This window comes from Excalfactoria chinensis, chromosome 5, assembly GCF_039878825.1.
Source record: "Excalfactoria chinensis isolate bCotChi1 chromosome 5, bCotChi1.hap2, whole genome shotgun sequence".
Taxonomy (NCBI): Eukaryota; Metazoa; Chordata; class Aves; order Galliformes; family Phasianidae; genus Excalfactoria; species Excalfactoria chinensis.
Genome location: NC_092829.1, coordinates 3,090,454 through 3,112,880, shown reverse-complemented (window position 1 = coordinate 3,112,880; position 22,427 = coordinate 3,090,454). Strand labels below are relative to the sequence as shown.

At 44.2% G+C, this 22,427-nt stretch overlaps 2 protein-coding genes across 3 annotated transcripts; one reads left to right on the top strand and one right to left on the bottom strand.

Annotated features, from left to right (window-relative positions):
- Positions 1-1,391: 1,391 nt before the first annotated feature.
- Positions 1,392-11,198, bottom strand: CGRRF1 (cell growth regulator with ring finger domain 1). Of its 2 annotated transcripts, none has more exons than XM_072338126.1 (6): positions 10,945-11,198; positions 7,520-7,659; positions 5,971-6,148; positions 5,637-5,784; positions 3,992-4,099; positions 1,392-2,681 (listed from the first exon to the last, which is right to left on the bottom strand). In XM_072338126.1, the coding sequence occupies exons 1-6, from the start codon at positions 11,133-11,135 to the stop codon at positions 2,331-2,333; spliced, it is 1,116 nt and encodes a 371-aa protein (XP_072194227.1). In that variant the 5' UTR covers positions 11,136-11,198; the 3' UTR covers positions 1,392-2,330. The 2 variants fall into 2 exon arrangements, with proteins under 2 accessions (XP_072194227.1, XP_072194228.1); XM_072338127.1 differs by having other exon boundaries at positions 1,392-2,678; positions 10,945-11,129.
- A 192-nt stretch (positions 11,199-11,390) lies between these two features.
- On the top strand, positions 11,391-21,991 carry GMFB (glia maturation factor beta). The gene is made up of 7 exons (XM_072338402.1): positions 11,391-11,508; positions 12,417-12,513; positions 13,056-13,105; positions 14,049-14,098; positions 15,165-15,247; positions 16,355-16,428; positions 18,209-21,991. Exons 1-7 carry the CDS (start codon positions 11,506-11,508, stop codon positions 18,278-18,280), a joined length of 429 nt encoding a protein of 142 aa, XP_072194503.1. The 5' UTR covers positions 11,391-11,505; the 3' UTR covers positions 18,281-21,991.
- Positions 21,992-22,427: the final 436 nt, after the last annotated feature.

Genomic DNA, 22,427 nt, shown 5'->3' with positions numbered 1-22,427 from the left:
CAGGCAACTCTCTGTGGAGCCTACCTGAATGCCATTCCAGTCTGAGGTTAAGAAAAGCCCAGAAGCTTGCATCACACTGTCTTGTTGGGAACCTTTAATAAACTGGTGCTGCTGGTAGTTTTACAGTAGTAAAAAGAACAAACGCACTTCTTTCTTCGATCAAGGACAAACCAAGTCCCTGCTAACCACAGAGCGGTGCCCAGCCCCAGGTTAGAAGCAGTGCAGCACTAAGCCATTCCTCTGGACTAATGATCTGCACGGCCCCTATCCCAAATGCAGGTAGGGTAAATTACAGTCGAGACTGCCTACAGTGAAAGAGAGGACAAGGAATGTTGTCTGTCAGATCCTCATGCCTTCGCAGCTCAGACTGAGTGGTGAAGACACCAGATGGTATTTAGAGTCTCCATAAGCTCTCAATACAGGCAGCTCTGGTTCTTTTGAAGTTGCATCACTCTGTTGTTTCTCCACATCTGCGCTCTGTTCTCACCTGTGGGGTAGCCTTGCTACCACCAGCACTCCAGCCAGCAATTGGTCCTTCTGTTATTGCACTCTTCACGTTCCTCTTAGCGTTCTCAGCCTCTTAAATTGCCTCACATATGCCATTCATTGCTGTAATGACTTCCAAGCAGAACCATTTGTCTTTGGAAGTTCTCTGTAAGCACTTTTCAGTCCACTCTCAGCTCTATATGTATTTAACTCCTGTTTGATACGCAGTGCAAACAGCAGGCTGATTTGGCCAGCTATTTATTCCAGAGCTCTCTGCTAAGGAAGGTCACTGTAGGTAGAGCAGATAAACAGTCTTACACAGCCAATGGATATTTGGCTGGGAATCTGTGGCCACGTGCATCAATTCCCAACCTCTATGTATCTTCACAAGCCATCACTGCCCTTTTCATGACCACTTAAGTCTTCTACTCAGAGATAAATGCCAGGAATTCAGAAGAATGAAGGCAAAAATAACAAACACAAAGAAAAAAACCTCAAATCACCACAAAATAACAGAAAGACGAAGATGGAATACCTTGAATAGGACGAGCTGCCTTCAATGTTCTGGAGGGGCGTGACACAGAAATGAGCACCAGGGCAGCACTGATACAGGAGCCGCAGGAGAGTGGAGCTGAAGAGCTCGGAGCACAGCTTGTTCACCATGAGCAGGTGTCCTGAAAATGGATGTGGGGCAAAGGGACAAGGGAACACGATGAAAGGCACTGAGCAGGCACTCCCTGTTTTTACAGGTTCTAGCAAGTGTCTGTACTTGTGTCTTATATCAGCAGATTTGAAACCCTGCCTGTCTTTGGCTCTCAAGCAAAACAATTTCTCCTCTCATCAGCCATTTTTACTGCTTTTGTCAATACCACGGAGAGAAAAATACAATAAATAGTTTTCAACAATTCTTTAGCTTCTTTCTTTATTACAGGAAGCAAATGTCCTGGGACTATTGATAAAAGTCAAAGGGATGGCCAACTTTTCATCCGATCTGACAACGCAAGTAAACAGAATTGGAAATTCCCCAAGCAGGCAGTTGGTATCAGAACAGCACAGCAGAACTGCTCAAGTAACTCCACGGAGTAATTAATTAACGTTTGTATGGAGAACGAGTTCTTGCAGCCATTGCCAGAAGATTGAACATCTGTCACAAGATGACAGAGTAGCAGCAGCTAAAGCTACTACTATGTACACTGAAAGTGGCAGCAAGGTTTAGTTCAAGGCAACAAATAGAACCCTTTCCATTGGTTCCACCGGGCTTTGGCTCAGGTCCTTCACATGCACATGGTTTCAAAACAGCCCCAAACAGCGTCCTGAACAACTTCTAGCTCCTGTCACAGTACAGCCTTTGCCTACAAAATAAATATACGTGGGTTTGACTACAAGGAATGTATCCTTTCCTTCATTGGTCACGCTCTGTAAAGTGCCAGGTTTCTAAATGATAAGGGATTAAGACGATATATTGCTCTAATATTTTAAATATAATAAATACAGAATAAGCTGTGTGCGCTTCAACTTCACTTGCAGGTTTTGTTTGCAAGTAGATAAAGCTAAATTTAGTGATCGAAATAGCCTGCAGTAGTACTCCATGAAAAATTAGTAAGAAGCTACAAAAATAATCACATCCTTCAAGTATATCCTACGCACTTCTCCTGTCCACATTGCTCAGAGAAATGTAATGTTCCCGTGAGCATATGGAGTGAAGACACATAAGGAAGCTGAAAACTGCCTAGCAATGAAAAAGCAAAACTGTACAAGTTAATGCTAGATATCCTCCCATAAACAGTCTGTTCTCTACATTTAACCTTGGTGCATACAACCCAATTCTTTTATTTTTGTCTTCATTAAAAAACTCTTCCAGGATGAACATCTTGCAAGATCTGGGTTGATTCATCTTCATCTTGCTCCTTTTTATTGCAGAGTGGGAAAGACTCTTGAACAAACTGCCTACACATTGGACACTGCTGAAAATACTTAATGCAGCCATCGCACAAGCACGTGTGTCTGCAGGGTAGGAGTACCCAGTTCACTGTGCCATTCTGGCACACAACGCAGTCTTTACTGTTTTCTTCATGCAATTCTGGTTCATCTTCAGCCAGTCCAGCCTTTTCCAGCAAGCTTCTGTCGGTGCTTCTGTCCTCTGGAGAGGTACCAGACGAAGGTGGTGTGGTACTGTTTGCAGACATGAAGAGCTGCTAAAATACACACATAAACGAACATTTAGCACAAGTCAACAAACTATCTCCAATACCTGGACACACTCCTTCCATGTAAATTTCCACCATGATAGATTGGCTCAGTCCCACTGGGTCAAATAGGTCCAGACTCATTCCTCACGTGAGTCAGGACAGTTTCCTGACCTTCAATGATACATATAATTCTGTGCTTCTGAAATACAAAACACTGGCAAAACAGTAAAGATAAGATGTCAAATCTTACCTTAATCAAATCAGTGTGAATGCGTGAACTTTAACTGAACTGCACTGGCCGTGAGCAGCTCAGGTTTCTGTTTCTGGCTTATCGTTATCTGTGCCTAGAGGGATGCTTTTACCCACTCCCACCAAACTTATATCCCAGCAAGCCTTCAGAATTACCTCACTACCCACTCCACTCTTTCCCACTTTGAAATCCTTTATTACTTTCTAGGGTGTTTTATGGGAAGCACAAATTCTTCTGGGCACGACCTGTTAATAAAGCCAGCGAACTACCAGGCAAAACTGCCCACAGGGAACACACTACATAACTGTATTACAAAGTGCAGCTGCACACTTGTTTCTGTTTAGTTTAAGCTGTATTTTTTACAACAGTAACAGAAAAATAAAGCTCAAAGGGGATCGACTTGGAAGTTTACCTGGATCAAGTATATCAGTAAAAGATGGCCAAGACAAACAGTTCTTGGGAAGAATTTATTTCCAGATGAATGCTAAGTGAGTCAATAGATTTGGCACAACTTCTAGCTAGCTGATATTATACATTACTGTTATTAGCATAATAACAAAGTGGCACAGAATGACATCATCAACAGACACGGGACACAGATAGTCCCAAACACACATAGATAAGGGAAACTGAAAAGGAATGATGAGAACATAGGTTCATCTGATAACAGCCTGCACTAATCTTTGTACACACATTGTGGTAAAAAGAAATTAAGAAGACTTCTAAGGCTTCTCCAGCTGTATAGCAAAAGAGGAGAAAGTGGAGCTTCGAGGACTAGCAAGGAAATAGTTGTTGTGTAGAGAAGCAGCATTCAATAGCTAGTTAATTTATTACTAGTGTTTTAACAGGTGGACAGGACCTAGGCCTCCAGGACTAGAAACAGCTTCTCTAATAAATCTTGGATATTTGCAGATATTTCTGCACAGCAACTTTGGCTGGAACTTCTCAATTGATAAAATAATTGTAACTATTACTGCAAAGAACTTGATAAAAAGTCATGGACTAACTTAAGCTCCTGAAAGCCCACACAGACTAAGCTTAGCACAAGTTTCAGAACGTGGCTTACCTTCAGATCATGGTATTGGCCTTGAGCTAGAAGTAGATACTGATTTAATATTCTGCAGGAAAGTCTGTAGCTCTCGTCAGGAACATGAATTACAGTCACCATTGAAATCTACCAAAGGAAAAGAAAAAGTATGTTTAGTATCTTTCCTTTTCATGATATGATTCATATAAAATGGTGTGTCATAGAACGCCTTGGGTTGGAAGGGACCTCAAGCTTTAAAGACTATACATGCTGTTGTAACTTATGACTTGCTTATTTCCTTTAGGCAATCAGAACTTCATCAATATTGACTTCAAGCACAGAGAAAAACAAAAAGCTGGACAAGGTAAAAATGGGAAGTGGCACAAGACAGCATTTTGTGGAGTCTCAGCTTTCTGCCCTGGTCCTCCACTGCACCATCCTGCAACCAGTTTACAGCAGACTTGCTCTGCTTGCTCTCAGCTGATAGAATTGGGCCCCATACCAAAAAGGCACCCTAACACGTGCCCTCCTCCTGAAGCTCGGTGCTTATACAGCTGAGGTAGGGCTTACACACTCATGCACATGCCTGAGCCTCACACTTCAAAATCCACTACGTGGCTAATGACATACAGAGCTTAAATATATACGTACCTGTGCATGTGTTTATAGTAACTGAATTTGCAATGAGGCTTTTTTCTCTAATCACAATGCCTCAAAAAATGTCACAAAGCTTCGTGCTGGCTTAGTTTGAAAGTCATCAGTTCTCCACGAGAATCACAGCTCTCATGCTTTGATAAGGTTCTAAAAGCTAGCTGTTCTCAGTGCATCTGTACTACACCATCACACCCTAGGTGCTGTTTCAGTGGCAGTGCGTGCCCTCAGCTCACTGCTTGTTCACTGAGGCAACATCCTGAATCACGAGTGGAAGCCATTCCAGATGGAACTGTCTCAGCTCTTTAAGGTGTTGTTTCCTCTATCATGCTACCCTATGGTACAGAAATCTAGACACTGATCCCAGAATCTAGCATAAACTTTGTGCTGTTTGCTCATAAACCTTCCCTTTGAGTGTTCTCTATCTTTTTAGTTGTACTCCATCATCAAGCTACTCCTCAATCTTCTGTTTAATACACTGAGTCTTCTACAGCTTCAGTTCTGCTGTTCTTCAAATAGCTTTTGTAACCTTTTTCTACTGTCACACGAATCATCTGAACCTAGAGGAAAACTGCACAAAACCACATAGGCGTGATCTGGCTGCAAATGCATTCAGGATGAAATTTAGCCCATGCTCTTAGTTTTCAAGTCAGCAATCAGCACAAACATCTCTGCCAGACCTAAAGAAGAAGGTCTTTCTTTGCCAACAGCAATCCAAAACACCGTATCAGCAACAGGAGCTCCACCATAGACAGAAAGGGTGGTTAGGTACTGGAATGGGCTCCCCAAGGAGGTGGTTGAATCGCCATCCCTGGATGTGTTTAAGAGCCCTTTGGATGTGGTACTCAGGGATATGATTTAGCAGAGGTTTGTTGTTGTAGTATTGTTTTGTGGTTGTTTTTTAAGAGATAGGCTACTGGTTAGGCTGCGGTTGGACTTGATGATCTTCAAGGTCTTTTCCAACCTGAGTAATTCTATGATTCTATGATTCTATGATTCAAATATCCCTAAAATATATTCCTGTATTACTTACAATATCGTATATTTCCCTGTCTTCTTCGCCAGCTAATGTCAACAGTGCTATCAATGGATAGCAGCGTCGAGGCACTGGGCCAAAATCGACAACTTGAGCATCTTCTGGTAGCTGACAATATTTTTCTTCCTTGTCGTTTTTTTTGACGCTTCATTTGTGTCAAGGAAAACAATCAGTGTCACTGCAATAGCAGACAAACGTGACGTCTGCATAAAGGATATCTGTCATCATATGTGTTCCTAATGACATCGTACCAAGAACTGCCTCATGTTCACAGCTCTCCCTGTGCCAGCAAATTAGCATACTTTGTCAAAACAGTGTAAGTAAAGGATACAAGTATTGCTGCCGACAGAGATATTCGTCATATAGAGCATCCTCTAGTGCCTGAGGAGTGCTTATTCGGAAGCAGTAGACATGTTTTTGCAATGCTTCGTAGAGTTTTTGAACACTGCAGCCCCAGTAGCACGTAAGAACACAGTCTTCCAGACAGTCAGGTATCAGCGTTACGCCCTCTTTTTAGAAAGAAGATAAGGACTTCATTAATTCCATTAACTCACCAACGTGCAGGAATCCTAGAACTGCTAAGTGCAGGGTTTTCAAAGGAAACAGGCAGAAAACAACGTCAGCATCCCAGATTTTTACCATTTTAATCTAATCTTTAAAAATTCAAACTAGGTTTGGTGCTTCGGGGAGACAACGATGAGAAGGCAGTGGGTGTGAGGAGATACAAACGCTGTCTGAGCTAACAGAAGCTGCACATGCATTACAAAGGGTAAATTTTAACTTCTGCTAACAGTTTACAAGCACATTGGGAGGCTCAAGAGTATAATCTCTAGACCAAAGTCCATTCCCTCTTCAGACAATGACAGTAATTGGATCACTGGCCTACAACACCCACTGTGGCCTACATGGATAAGGCCCTCTTGGTCATGCAGAGGAATGCTAAAAAGAGGATGTGCACTGCATTCCCTTTCTAAAAAGCGAGCATCCAGCATAGCAACTTCTACAACGCTAACAGCACAGACAGGAACACAGCTCTTGAGAAGTCCCACCAAATTCAAGTGCTTAAACCTGCTGGAAAATTCACATGACTTGATGACTAATTGCAGGGGTTTGCTCTGAGTGTGCTCCTTTTTTGTTTGCTTTGTTGTGTTTGTGTTTTCTTCTTTAGGTTTTTAAAGAAATGAAGACAAAGAGTGATCTGCAGCAGCCCTTTTCATGTTCATTGGAAGGCTCCGCATCTGTTTGGTTGGAAAACACTTGGCCTTGTTTCATGCTCCCAACCACAGCACAAGTACATGAATTTTACTTCCTATGTGGGTGATCTCAAGGATTTTAGGGACTACTTGATCCGCACAGATACTTCAGCTTCCACTGAACCACACATACACATTTTGTTTTATAACCTAGTGCAGTTCCAAACAACAGTGGAGAAGAAATTTGATTTTCAATCAGATTGTGTATATTCTGTGCTGCTCAGGGATATGATTTAGCGGAGGGTTTTTAGAGTTAGGGTACTGTTAGGCTGCGGTTGGACTTGATGATCTTCTTTTCCAACTTGGATAGTTCTATGATTCTATATGGAATTCTTCTTAAAGCTTACAAAAAATGCTGACAGTAATTGGTAATCTGCAAGGGATGTTTTTTTGTTACTTAAATACCTGTTACAGCAGGAAGTGGATCATTAATAAGAATTAAACTGTTCTTAAATATCCAGATAATTTTGCTTTAAACATAACCTAGTTATGAATGGTGAAAAAATGATTATTCCTTCCGCAGTGATTTCTGAGAAAGTACTGATAAGTGGTGAGAGCATGAAATAGGAAGCAGTACATTTAGGAACACACGCTAACTAAAATTAAGCATATTAGAAACCTACTGACTTGTTACCGAAGCTGTGTCAGGATGAGAGATTTCTAAACCAAAAGGATTCTTCACTTGTCTCATCCGCTTCTTCAGTACTCTCGTGCTGGATTCTGTTTCTTCCGAGTTTCTGAGAATAACAGGAACACCCAGACCGAACCTGAGAGACACAGAATAGAAGAAGGAGCATGTTATGCACTGCTGTTGGCATGTCTGAGTTTCAGCTCTAAATAGCTTGCAGCACAACAAATAGATCCAATGTAGCTTTGCACAGTATCTGTTAGGACGCTCGCATAACACAGCCTGCCAATTCAGCTCCAGTTTTTTGTGGCAGAAGATAGGAGTCTTCAGTGTTAAACAAAATAAACACATGGAGGAGACTTTGACTGTATTTCCAGTGAGTGAAATTAGTGAGGATAGTCAATGCCCCCTAGTGGTAAACGGTTAACCAAAGCTTTCTCACCATTGACATTCTGCACATCCAGTCACAGGACAAAACAGCCATTGCTTACTGAGATGGAACAGATTTAAGGGGCTGGGTGCTCTGCAGAAAGACCTGAGAGTGAATCATTCAGCCCTGCAGAATGCTGAGCTGTAACTGCAGCCAGTGAGATGGCTTTAGACATCCTGGTTTTGCATTTTATCCTTGATCACAACAAAATGCCACATCTAAATCAGAGGTCTTACAACCTCTGCATTGAGCCAGAAACCAAATGGAAAACAGCCAAGACAGAACCACAGGTGCAACTCCAAGACCTCTCCAAAGGTGAAACTAGCACGCAAGCCAAAGCTATAGCTTGTCAATAAAAGGACAACGTCTGAACTTTGCTTCATCTACTTGAACATCCCATAGATGAAAATAAGAATCGAAGAAAATGACAAGAAATAACCTCAGGATGGTTTCTGACATCATCGTACAAAACCCCAAGGCTTTCACATTGCCCAGGGCTCTTAAGGAACTGCCACAGAAGATGAGGATCTACAAAAGGAGCTCCGCAGAACACCTCCTTTGGGCTAAAAACAATTCAGCGTTAAGGTGACAGCAATAACTGTCAGGAAGCAAAGGGTAATTAGAGAAGCCACCCTGGATGCACAATCAGAGACTGATGGGATTTTTGTAACTGCATTAATCCAGCACTGCCTCATTTCTAAGGTGACAGTGAGAGGCTGTGGGGGGTCCTTTGCTAATATATTTGAGAACACAGTTCTTAATTAGCTCAGGCTGCATTGTCACCGTTTAGGGCTTTTGCTGTCATCGCTGTCTGTTCAATGGCCTCAAATCTTGCTTTATGAAGTCACGGGCTGGAAACTTCTGAACAGCACAAAGTGTCAGCCCTTCCCCGCACCAACCAATTCCATGTTGTACTCTGGAACAGCAGCTGTTACAGTAAGATGGATCTTGCATCAGGAACTCCAGCTGAAAAAGGCACTACCAACATCAGCATAATCCACCTGAAAATCACTGCATGTACAATACAGCTCTGAGCCAAACCATTTTGTGGCTTTACTGCTCCTTTCTTCCTGGCTTCAAAATCTTTATTTGACACACAGGAGTTCAAACAGCGAGAAAACAGAGCTTTTACTGACACTGAGCTCTCGCAAAGTGCCTGTTAATTCATGTTGGAGGAACCCTTTGTGAGATCAATGGAAAAACACCGGTCAGAAATGGTTTTCAAGTTGAGGAAACTAAATTCACAAAGCCACCCTCCATAGCAACAACCTGCTCCTGGCGGTCCAATGTATCTCTGCCTTTAGCGTTTCATGCCTTGCCTCCCTCAGCATCACAGCTAATATCCAAAATGAAAAAGTGGTGGAGAAGAGTCTATATTTATTGCTCCGCCTTTGACAGATTCCTTTGGTTTGCCAGACCGATGGAAGCATTCACGTTTCCTTGTAACACAGGGTGCTCGGCCGTGCTCAGTTTGTGCACGTGGAACATCAAATCTCTCGTCCAATGCAACTAAACACAGCCATGCCTGCTTCACAGGGGCTGTAATGAATTCTGCCAGCTTAACATCTCACTCATAAAGAAACCAGGTGCAGCAGCTGCTTCACTTATTCAGCATCTAAGACTCAGTGGAGCTAATCTCTCCAGCCGCACATAAAGATGCCTCCTGTTTTATACCATCTGGCTGATTCCAAACCCTGTTCTTTGGAAACTTTCAAAGCCTCTGGTCGAAAGCAACAGGATAATCACCATGAAAAGCAGCCACAGGAAGAAATAAAAAAGAAATAAAAAAGGCCCCAGTGATGGTTTTAGCAGCAGCTGAAGGCAAAAGGCTCTCTCTGCTCAGCTACAAGATACAGCGCTTCTGTCAATTTTAAGGCAGCATTCAGCATACAAGGGAGGAAAAAAAGCTTTTATGATTTTATTTTCCACCAGCCCAGGTTGATAGTTGACAACTAATTGCTTTAGAACCATACGGGTTTAGAAAAGGCAGCTATTTCCAGTGGGTTTTGTTCAAGTTGATTTCTTCGACGGAAGAGGTGCCGAGCTCCCCCTACTACAAGCATTCATCTCCAGTTAGGAGGCAACTCACAGGGCCAATAAGCAGCCAAACTACATTCCACTTTTGTCTCTGTGCCTACCTAATGGGCTGGCTGTACCGAGATTCCTGTCCAGTAACTTATTCTCTAAGTAGGGCCACAGTCCAGGGCTGCCTGCGAAAATACACGATGCTCTTCAACTCAAGGCAGGGCTTTGCGAATTAAAACATTAGCATTCCTAAGCAGTCGGTGTTTTTCAGGCCGGCTGCCACCATCACGTGCACGTTTATAAAACAGGCTGATGATTGATGCTGGAAATGACGGGGTAAACACAATGTCGTTATGGCAATACACCAGCTAGGACGTATTCACATGACGCCACATGCACTTATCCTGTGCAGCAGATCGCTTTCATGAGTTAGGGAGGTTCAAGCAGCACTTTGGCAGAGCTGTAGCTGCAGACACACTGAACTTGCTAAGAGGTTCTACTACAATAATGATTAATTTGATAAAGAAACCCCATTTTTGCATCTATATACAAGAGACTTGTTTGAAACGTGGTTTAGCATCTCAACCGACGGATGAAGTGCAAAAGGGCGATGTGGTGAATGGGGACATAAGAAGTGAACGGTAATATAACACTGTCAGTGTGCAGTGGGATGGGGAGAACTATGGAGGTTTCTACCAGCTCTTTTGAAGTAAGTAACGATGTGGAGCTTCACCCAGCAGGACCAGCTTTGCTTTCACATCCACCTACCAGCGCTAGGGGAAGCAATGCAAAACAAGAACAAAACCTTTCCACACAATATCATCTGAAAGATCAGAAGATAACGTCATTCAGACTGAAAGGTGCCACATCTGTAAGGCAGCAGCAGCTAATGAAGCGATGGAAACAACAGCAAGGCCCACCGCCCCACACCGACCTCCACGGGCAGGACCGGCCCCCAGCCGCACTCACCAGCCCAGCACCAGGCCGCTGGTGACGAGGAAACAGACGAACACCACCGTGATGTAGAAAAGCGGCGAATACTCGTAGAGCGTGACGAGAAACACCGCGGCCATAGATCCGGCCGGCAGCAGAGCCGCTCGCCTCACCACACACCGCCTGCCAGCTGCTACGCAGGGCGCATGCGCAAAACCCGGGCGCATGCGCAGCGGCAGAGGGAAGCTCCCAGCTTAGTGCCCACTCCTGAGGGAGCGCCTCGTTGCCATGACGACGCGCGCGGTGGGCGGGGCCTCGGCGTCATGGCGACGGGGCGCGGCGCGAGGAATGGGAGTCACGTGACCGCACGGCACGCGCCTTTGCCCTTTCCCTTCCCTTGAACCTCCTCGCTTCCCGTAGGCGGCCGCCCGTTCCCGCCCAGCCCCGGCGACGACGCTGATTGGCTGAAAGAGAGAGAGAAGCGGGGAGGGAGGGAGACGGGGTGCTGTTGGCGCAGGCGCAGTGGGGCCGGCGGCTCAGTGAGGAGGCGGCGGGGCGGCGGCGCGGACGGTTGCGGTGTTGGCGCGCGCGCTCAAGATGGTGAGAGGAGCCGGAATAGTCCGAGCGGGGACGGACGGAGCTTGGTGGGGGAGCGGGGCGTGTGTCGGCACGGCGGGGTCGGGCTCAGCCTTAGAGGCTCCTTCTGAGAAGGGCGTCGGGCGCGGAGCGCGGCTTGGGCTGGGAGGTGCCGCTGCTGAGGGGAGAGCGGGGCTCGTGGCGGCTGCGGGCTGAGGGGAGCAGGGAGAGCTTGGAAGCTGAGGGGAAATGAGCACCGGGACGGGCCGTGCGGGCGGCTGGAGGAGCCCGATGATAACACAACCCGTGGTTTCCTTGGAGAGCTGGGAAATGCGGCTGCTGGGGCAGGGAAGCCGTAGGGATTAATGGGCGAGCTGGAGGTGTGCTGGGGGGGCTGAGGAAGCGGTGCGGGGTGAACATTGCGTGTGTCGGGGCGGGCAACCTGCTGGTGCCGCCGCCGCTTCCTTCCCCATCGGCAGTGACTCATAGGGCAGCTGGGTGCTGCTTCTGAAGGCTCGGCGCTCCCCAGTGCTGCTCCCGTTGCTTTAAATGCTCGGGTTATTTCACTCGTGCGGCTGCATTACTTCCATGTAGCCGCTTTGTCAGGGCTTGAAGGGGCAGCTCTTTCCTTTTAAGGGCTGCGTTGTGGGAAAAGGAATCCTTGGTAGCAATGAATGAGGGTAATCTCGCTTCAAGGGTGCAACGTAACATGTTCATGGTTAAATGTTGGCTTTGAGGAGGGGCAGGAGAACAGATAAGCATGTTTTTGTTCTTAAAACCTGCTTTCATCCTTATTTTCCTAGTTTATGTGTATGCTTTGAAGCTTCTGACAGGCAACAGTTCCACTTCCTAAGAGCTTAAGGGCACATATCCCTGATATGGGAGTATCTCTTCTATTTAAGACTTCTCTTAGCTGTCTTCCCCCTCTGCAGAGTGAATCTCTGGTGGTTTGTGATGTTGCTGAAGACCTGGTGGAGAAGCTGCGAAAATTCCGGTTCCGTAAAGAAACCAACAACGCTGCCATTATAAGTAAGTTGAAAACGGGACTGGTGAAAATCCCACTGTCTCGTGGGCTCCTTTCTTTCTCCCCCATGTAGTTTTGTTGCCGTAACAGGTGGCTGTGATCTAAAAGACCACATCTGCCATGAACTCGAGTCCTTCCTGTTCTGCCTCTCTGCTGTTAGCAGTGGAGAAATGCAGCTTTAATGCCACGAGGTTTGGTTTCATCTGCCCTTGGTAGAGCTTTTTGTGGTTACTTGTGGCTCGGAGTTCATGGCTGGCTTTAAAACGATAGCAAAACCAATTCATGGCACAGTCACTGCGGGTCTGTACATTTTATGGCTTTTAAGCACTGATATTTTGACCCTTGTCTTTGGAGTCTGAAAAAGGCACGTTGCTATGAGCAGCCTCTGTGTAATTTCTGTCTTCAGGGGCTTTGTGGGACTGTGGGGCAGGGTCTGAAGAAAGAGTGGAAGGATAAGAAATGTCCTTGTGAGGTGGTGTTAAAAAGCTTTGTGCGTATGTTGTGTAAATCAGCTGGGACCTGACCTGTGTTTTGTTTTGATTTATAGTGAAAATCGACAAGGATAAGCAGCTGGTGGTACTGGATGAGGAGCATGAGGTTTGTTAAATGCATTGTAAATAAGAGTATCTTCAGCCTGCAATGTATTGTTGTCTCTAAGGTACTGCCTTAGTTTCAAATTGTTATCAAACTCTTAATCTAATTTGGGTCATGAGCTTATTTGAATGCATGGACACCCTGCATGTAACGCACAGCGCTATTAATAGTGGGACTATGCAGAAGCAATTGAGGCAACTAATTAATTGCACAAAAGAGAAGTTAATTTAAAGCCGTTATGATACAACTCTGTATGTAAAAGGCATCTTTGGCACCTGCTGGCTTCTCAAAGAGTTCTTTGCAGCATTTCCATGTAGATCTGCATATGGATCTCTGAACTCATCTGCTGTCAATTAGACGCTGGGATTGCTCGTCCTTTGCAGCTCCTACATTTGATAGATGGCACAGTAAGCCACCCTGTAGTATTTCTTGATGGTACACAGGGCAGAATTAAATCCTTCCGAGGGATTTGAGCCTTACCCTTGGCTCTTATACCCTAGAATGTAGCAGTTAAGGTCATGTTTGGGTGTAATGGGGGCTCTTTGCTTCTTCAAGGAGCAATTTCTCAAGAGCACCTTTTATGTAGCTGATTTTTAACAGATACTTATTTGGATGTGCTTGCTCACTTCTGTTTCGTGCTGGACTTAGGAAAGCACTGTAGCTGCCAGCTTATCCAACTAGAGCCAGAATGTTTTTGAAACTCATTATGCCTAAACTAGGGATGATTATTCACATTAATGTTTACTTAATGTTTAGTTGTAGAAATCTATTAGTAGATGAGCTTTCTTGAACTGTTGTAGCCATTTGTGAGAGTTATCAATTAAACTGAAGATGTGGATCTAACTTTTAGGTGTTTTACCATCCCACTATTCTGCTTTAGCCTTCGTAGTATACCTTCAAGTGCAAGTTCATTTGTTGAAGTATTGCTTGTGTTTAATGTTACCAGGGTATTTCTCCAGACGAGCTAAAAGATGAGCTGCCTGAGAGACAACCTCGATATCCTTCTTGTGCTGCTGGCATTTTGTCTTAGTCACTCCTGGAAGCTGTTCAGATGTTTAAAGTTGAACTTCACCTTTTTAGGCTACTGCTTGCCTGTAACGAGACTTCAGTAATACTTGATCTGTGAGGCATCGTAGGGATCAGTTCTTGTGATGCACTGAATGATTGTCCCAGTTCTTCAAGACTTAAAACAGCAATTGATATGGTTAGGCCTTTCCCAAGGCTTTATTTCCTTTTAAGCTATATGCTGTAACGTTTAGGGAAGTGCTGTCAACTCAAGAAGCAAGTAAAATGCATGTTACTACTTGCAAGTACAGAAAGCTGCCCGTGTAACTTAGGATCTGTTTTGGTGCTTTCCTAGTCTGTCCCCCTTACTGTTTTGCTGCAGTTACTGTCACTGGGAGCACTTTTGACATGTGATGCAGGGAAGAATCCCTCTACTTGAAAGAGGGAACGGGGGGGGGGGAATAAAGAAAGGAAGTGAGTTGGCAGAGGGAAGTAAATTCTTTCTAACTAAACAAAACAAGAGTGGTGCTTTAGCTGCAGCTGATGAAAATATCTGTTTTCAGTTTCCTCCTAAGCTGGCTGGCAATGTTCCTGGTGCCATGCTGAAGCTTTGCTTCCATGACTGTAGTGCAGTAGGAGGCTATAAAGCAGGAGTTCAAATTCCTGAGAACACCTGAAGCATTGAAGTGCTCAGTCTGTGCTGGAGGGATGTGGCCTTCAGCAGGCCAGGAGCAAGATAGCCATGGGAATGGGAAGTTGTCTTACTAAACTGCCTGAGGAATCTGAGACAGCTAAAAAGCACCCTTCTCATTGCTGATGTTAAATAGCTTTAAAGAGACAACCTTCATCCTCTGGCTACTGTAGAGGGTGGTAAAAACAGGCAGGATCAGCTCTGGAAGTCAAATATAGAAGTGAAAGTAAAAGTCAGACTGCTTTACAAATCTGAGGCATCTCCTAGAATGTGTGACTTATCTGTGCCTGTATCAAGCTCTGATCATTGATGATTGTATCCTCACAAAATGATTGCTTTCCCAGTTTCTTTAACCTCAGAAAAAACATTTATTGTGTACAGTTACAAGTATCAGCATGAAGATGGAAGAGTTTCTTACCCGTTGTGCTTTATCTTCTCCAGTCCTGTTGGTGAGTGAACACTGCGAATGGCAGCTGTAAATTTGGGAATGTTCTTTGCAGTAGGACATAAAATAAATGCTTAATGCTCAAATATTGGTTCTGATGTGCAGGGCTGAATTTATTTATGCCTGTGCTGCAATCAGGGCACTATAAAGCTGCGTGGCACTGCCTGGAGTTAATATTACTGCCTCTAGTATATTAACTCTGTCCTCACCATCTGCTTGTGCCAGTTGTTAGCAGTTCCATCTGCCCAGATTTCCCTACTCGCTAGTGATTTTCATTGCATTTGGGGTTCACGTTCAAGACACTTAGTTAGCAGGGTGCAAATATGCTTTGTTTTCCATTTTTGGAGACTGAAGAGAAATACTAGTCTCCTGCATAGCTGTCCAAACAGTGTTTTTCTAACCAGGCCCACTGTGCTCTCAGTGACATACTCTGTAACCTTTTCCTCTACATGATGGGAGCCAGGAGTGCTCTGCATCTGTTCATGTAGGTTGAGCAATGATGCATTTCCTTGTCAGCCTCTCATCAAATTTTAGGGAATCCTCAACGTGTGACCAGAGCGGCTTCAGGAAATGAGTGAGGAGAGGGCTGGAACATGCAGCCTCTGCTCCTGAGCACCTCTGTACATCCTGCTTTTGGGATGTTAGAGACTCGGCAAGAGGTAGTTCCTATCCTTCTCAGAAGGCCGTGTCTGGCTGTGAGAGGATCAGGACTGCATAAAAGGGAAAGGATGGAAGTTAAGAGGATTTTCTTGCAGACCTATATGTAATGGACAGCAACAGTTGCCTCTCAGCAGTGTTGTGATGTGGGAGTGTCACAGCTGTAGCTAAGAAGGAGAACAGGAAGCTCCATAACAGGTAGAAGTGTGAGTGAACAGAAAGCATTTGAGAAGAAAAACTGTAACCTAAGATCATCCCGAGTTTTTATAGCTTGCTCTGCTTGCTTCACAGCAACCCACGTCATAAACTTAACCTGTGCATGGAACTGTGTAATTCTAATAGTAAATTTCAGCTGACTTGGTTTGATCTGAGTTTGATATTTAGCTCAGATGCACGTGCTGTAAAGAGTTACACCATCTTTTTCTTTTTTTTTCCCCTCTTCACACAACTACAGGATGCAAGCCTGAGCAGCAGATGATGTATGCTGGGAGCAAGAATAAGCTTGTACAGACAGCTGAACTCACGAAGGTATGATTAATTAATTGAAGTCACTGCCTCTGCATCAAATGTGGTTTGCAAAAGCTGGTTTGTGTGGTGTTTGAACCCAACATGAAAAGGATGTTATGAGACTTCGTAATTACAGTGAGTAGATTCTGTTTCAGGAAGACTGAAAACATCATTCTGGGGGGTGGAGAGGGTCAGGAAGAACAATGTTCCAAAAAGTAGCAGGAATACCCTTCAGTAGGATGGATATCTTTGCTTTGGTAGAATACTGAAGAGAATGCAGGCTGAAGTTCTGGTATGGTACAGACTGCTTTGGCTCGGTGGCTTTGGGGTTTGTGTGCTCACAGGACAGACCTTTCAGAGTGTGATGAACAATCTTAAATCTCTCTGTGTTTGCCTGGTCTCAGTACTGGAGAAGAGGGAATCATAGAACCATAGAATGGCCTGGGTTGAAAAGGCCCACAATAATCATCCAGTTTCAACCCCCTGCTATGTGCAGGGTCCCCAGCCACCAGCCTACCTAGGAGTGGATATGAGAGTCCATGATTATCTTCCTTCTGAAGCTGATCATAACCTGTCTCCAGTTGAAGTTGTTTCCTCCCTCTTTAGATGTGCTTTACTCTTGTCCTTCACTGAGCCTTGATTCATTTGAGCTCGTGCTTTTTCTTCCTGCTGTGACTTCTGCATGTGAGCTTAAGCCCTCTTCTTTTTCTCAGTGGCTTGTGTGTTAGCTTGACTTCTGGTAAGCTATTTCATACTTAGAGTGCTGACTTTTTGTTCCCCTCTCCTTACATCTTTTACAAGAAAAAAAATTAGCATTAGTTGGTATTATCACTGTCTGAACACGAGGGACAGTGTTAAAGTCCAACCCACGTGAGATGGGAAACGAGGGGGAAAAAGACAAACAACCAGAACTGTTTCATGAAGGGGATTAAAGTAATAAAATGCCTCAGGAAAGGACTAATTGTGGCACTCATTTTAAAACGGGTTTACTGGAAGCTTGCTTTGTGCACCCACCAAAAACCCACCTGCTCTGCTGGCCCCAGCATGTGCTCTGCAGCTGTATGGTTAGACAGATAGAGCTATTTCAGTGCTAAATCAGTTATTTTCAGTCTTGTCAAAACATGAACAATAGACTGCAGTGAAATACCCCCCTTCTTCATTGCATATTAGAAATCAAAATCTAAATCACTTGCATGTATGAGATGTGAAGAGTTTATTGGCTACTTCAGCCTTGTTTGCTGTTTCGAGGCTTTGTTGTGAGCTGAAGACTTGCATGAACCTCCAGTTGGTTCTTCTTTGTAAGCCTTCTATCCCGAGGTATCCTGAGCCCCTTTCTTTAAGGGCAAACGTATTATTAGATGCTATGAATTTACTTCAGAACAGCTGTAACTTGGATCTTCATTCAGCCTGGAGGCTAAATTCGTTTCTGCTGTTGAAATAGACAGGCCTCTTGCTGAGGCATTTAAGGAGTGCTGGGTGTGATGGTGCGATTTCAGAACAACTTGAAAATGTAGTGTATGTTGTTGCATACTTTGAGAACAAGAACGAAGCCTCGAAATAGGAATTAGAGAACACTTGTCAAGTTATTGATGTCCCTTCCCACTTAGTCTTGTATGTTTTCCACTGATGTTACTTTGGAATAGTAACAACTGCATTCAAGAAAGCAAAGGAAAGCTCTTGGTTACTGGGCTGTTGTTTTACAGCTTAGACAGTTTATGTGGAAAGGTATTGCTTGCATTGTATCCTTATCTCTCCCAAGTACCAGCAGCACAAATATTTATGCAATGTGGTTTTTATTTAGGTATTTGAAATAAGAAATACAGAAGATCTAACCGAAGAATGGCTGCGGGAGAAACTGGGCTTCTTCCATTAAGAAAACCTCTGTAATGAGTATTTATGTACCATCCTGATCATACTGGAACCAGACACGAATACTTGCAGCTAAAAGTGCACCGTATTTACATCTGTTTCCTGCAGTATGTCTCTTGTGCAAAGTTTGTGCAAAGAATAGCAGGTCTGTCTCCTTGAAGTAACAAATCTTTGCAGATGTTTCCTTATGTGTACCTGTTAAAAGGGAATACTCCTCAGCAGGGAATCCTTTTGCACTCTTATGACTAATATTTCCACAATTCAAATAGTTCAGTTCTGAATTCATCGCTCTATACAGGCATAATTTGGAAGCTGATGCTAACTCTTTCTGAGCTACAGATGCATCCTTATGACGTATACTAGCCATTGATATGCAAAACCTGTCATTACGGTCAGAATTCATGATGTCCTCTCAACTTTGAAAACTGTTCCCTAGGAGCATTTAGTGTCCAACAGACAGACCCCTTGTACAGCACACCTACCCGTGGATCCCCCCATGTTGTTGTATCCATGTGAACTTTCTCCAACTCTCGGATCTAATTTCTGTCATTCCGGTAATTCCTCGGCTGACTGAGGCAGCCGGACTGAATTTCAGGGCAAAGCTTTGACTGTCCAATTCTCACGCTGATGCAGTCTTACAGGGACTAGAAGATCACTAAGGGCTGAATTCCGACTCTGGTTCCTCTCATACCAGATGTCTTGCATACGTAACTTCCTACGCTGTTAAGAAGTTTACCTCTATGCTCCTTTCCACAAACACCTGTGAATACTGTGTGCCTTTAATTTGTTAGCTTTAAAACGACAATTTTACACTGCCACTTCCTACAAATTTGGTAAGACCTTTCTTAAAGAATCCAAGTAACGTTTTTCCTAGTGCCTAGTGCTGCAGATGACACCCAGAAAGCAAAAGCTAGCCTCCTTTCCTTAGCAATTCCAGTCATTGCTCTATTGTGAGGAGTGCAGGCGGTGAAAGCTTCTCATGGTACTGAGCGATTTCTATCTTTTTTTGTTATACAAGTTGTCCACACGTAGCTTTTTCAGCATTTTAATGACAGTCTCTAATTTTCTTAACTGCTTGTTAGTCAAAATGACATTCCAGATGAAAGCTTTTGCATACGGGATTTGATTTTCATTTACTTACGGTTCATCTCTTTGAAACAGTGAAGATTCTAATGTGAAAATAGTGTGTTAACTTTTATAAATGACCTTTTTACAGAGCCATTTTATATTGAGTAGAATAGCTGTCTGCTATGGGACATCGCGTTCAGCCAACAGCAGTGGCAGGAGGAGGGCTCGTGTGACGGTATCAAACTGTCTTACTCGTGTTTGTTGTGCTGCTGAGTGTCTGACAGCAGCTTCCTGTTGATAACATACCTTACAGCACAGCTGCCCTGTTTGGTGAGGAGGGACGTGTTGTTCAATTTGGAGGCCAGTATTTCATGCTGTGAATCCTTTGCCAAATGAAGGTCTGTTTTTTTGCTTTGTTTTGTTTGCAGCCGTATGTTGTTAGTGCTTTTAACACTAATTCCTTAAAGATCACAAGGAATTGATTTGCAGAGGTCCTCGGTGTTGATAGATCTCTTCTTAGTTTGCTGTTACTGCTCATTTATTGTGTATGGATCCGACTTGAGAGGAGCTCTTCAAAACACGTGTTAGAATGATTCAATTAAATTGATCTTTCAGTTCTGAAAGGAAATGCTTGTAATGAAAATACAATTTCTCTGGTGAACTGGAAAACCAATTTCATTTCCCTGCACAAGAAAGGCATCAAGTATGAAACAGCTCGATCATTCTGTACTACCACCTTCTGTGTGTTAACAGTGTGCAAGTAAGACTTAACTTTAGAAGAACAGTGTCAATCGTGGCATCAGTGTTGAGGCAGCAGAAGTCTTGTTTCCTTGGCGTTGTGCTGGAGGTAAGGCCTGTTGAAGTGCAGTGTGGCTGAAGAAGAGTTGCCACTTGAAATATTCCACTTGTTTTTTGTTGTTTTTTAATTGGGAAAACTGGATGAATAGCTTTTATTACTGTATTTTGTGCACTGGTGGGCTGCCAGCATCCAGGTCTCAACAAAAATAACTGTAAAAGGAGACTCTGGAGGAGAGGGAAAGAGCTGCTGCGGTCAGATGAGTGAAGCAGGTTCTGCATCCCTGCATCACTCCAACCTCTGCTACTTCAGGTTGTATCCATGTAGTGGAACTCTTCAGGGTTCTTTACTGCTCACTTTCAGTGTTCTTGCTTCTTCCACTTGAGGATTTCTGCCTCAGATGCTGCCCTTTGAGTCTAGCAGAAAGCAAACTAGTTCTGTTAGTTCTGTTGAGAGTGTTGAAGCCCACGTTCTTGTGGAAGATGGTATTGATGCTGCTCAGCCTACCAGTATTAGTCTTGTAACAGCCTTGCTCCATAGCTGTAGCTCCTTCCTTGCTCTGAGCTGTGGCAGTGAGGAAGCAGCTGCAGGTGCTTGAAGGAAGAGTACACAGAGGATGTTTGCCATTCTCGGCTTGTTTATTGTTTTCTTGTTTCCAGTGCAGTGTTTTGGCACCATTATCTGCCATGTGCTGTCCCAGGCCCTTGAGATACAGCTAATGCTAATGCTTGGTTAAACAAAGACATTGATTATATCCAAATCTGTTCTGCACAAACGCTTGTTTTCACGTTTTTCCCCACCTTGTCTGTAGAACTGTATATTCCTGAACCCTTTGAGATCAGTGGGAGGTTGGTGTGTCTGTATTCAGAAGGCCAGTACGTTCTGACTATGATTTGCTGTCACCACGTGCTTGTCTTGTATTTCCAGATCTCTAAAGATGGTTCCAACAAGATAAATGAAATCATGCAGCCTGGGGGAGCCTTCGTAGCTGGAAGGTCTGAGAGTGTTTTCCATTGAGAGCTCCTATTTTTCAGGAGTTGGTGAGCTGGCCATCAAATCCATGGCCAAGAGTTGAAGGTCTTTCATAAAGAGAAACTCCTGCCACAGTTTTGCTTTCAGTATTGGCTGGATGGCTGGGATACAGCTCTTGTAATCCTGCTCGTGGATGGTGAGCTCAATTAAAACATGAACTTGCATGGTGACCCATAAAATGGACTTGTGATGTTCAGATATTTTTTAAACAAACTGTAAATGCTGATGTTTGATGGTTCAAGTGTGATTCTAGAATCATGAATGCTGTTTGGAGCTATCAGAGGAGGCAATAATGATGACGTTGACACCTTTCCATTTCTCCAAAGGAGCATCGTATGTATTTGTACCAAGATTCCACTTTTGTATCTTTAACTGTAAAAATAAATGGTCCAGAAACGATGTTAAACAAGTGAAGGGGATCTGAGCCAGACATGCAACAGCAAGGGATGCTGACAGCTCCTCGCGTCGCCGTGCTTGACTTTAAGTCACGCTTTCTGATACATGCAACAAGGAACTGTGAGGTGGAGCTGTAACGTGACGTGAGGATCGAGGCTCTTTGCTTTTGCTACGTGACCCAGACTCAGTGCGACTCCTGCACTGTGATGGGTCCTGGTTGGTGTCAGTGCTGCAGGTGGCAAAAGGTGGGAGGGATTCATGGCCAGTCTTGGAACTCAGCAGTTCCATCCACATACCAGTAACCAGTGCAACTTCCACGTGCTGTTTAGTCTCTGCTAGTTCACATTGCATGTTCACTTTAAACCAAATCTTTTTTGCTAAGCATGGTGCTTGTATTGGTATAAATAAAATGTTTAATTAAGATGGTCTGTTTCCCTGTTTTAATTGCAAAGCAGCACACAGAGCGTGGGTCCCATATCAGGCACTGCCCTCCTCCTCTCAGCAACCTGGAGTTTGCTTTGAACTTGTATTGTGATCCTTAGTGTCCGCTGTGCTTCCGCACTGGCTCTTCTCAGGGCAAGAATTCCTCTTTCCATCCATTACGGAGGGCGGTCGTTGCTTCTGCCAGTGCTGGAGAACAGAACTCATGGAGCACAGCTGAAATCTGATAGAAATAACCCCCTTCTTCCTCAGGTGTGTGCAACCCCTGGTGAATGGAACAGCTGTGAAGGAGGAAACACGCAGCAGCTGCAGCACATCTGGCTTCTGAACGGCTTGTTGGTCACCTGAGTGCGTTACAACAGAGTCTGTTGCCAACAGCTCTGAGAGGGGTCTGAGCTGCTGTGGGACAGGAAGGGCT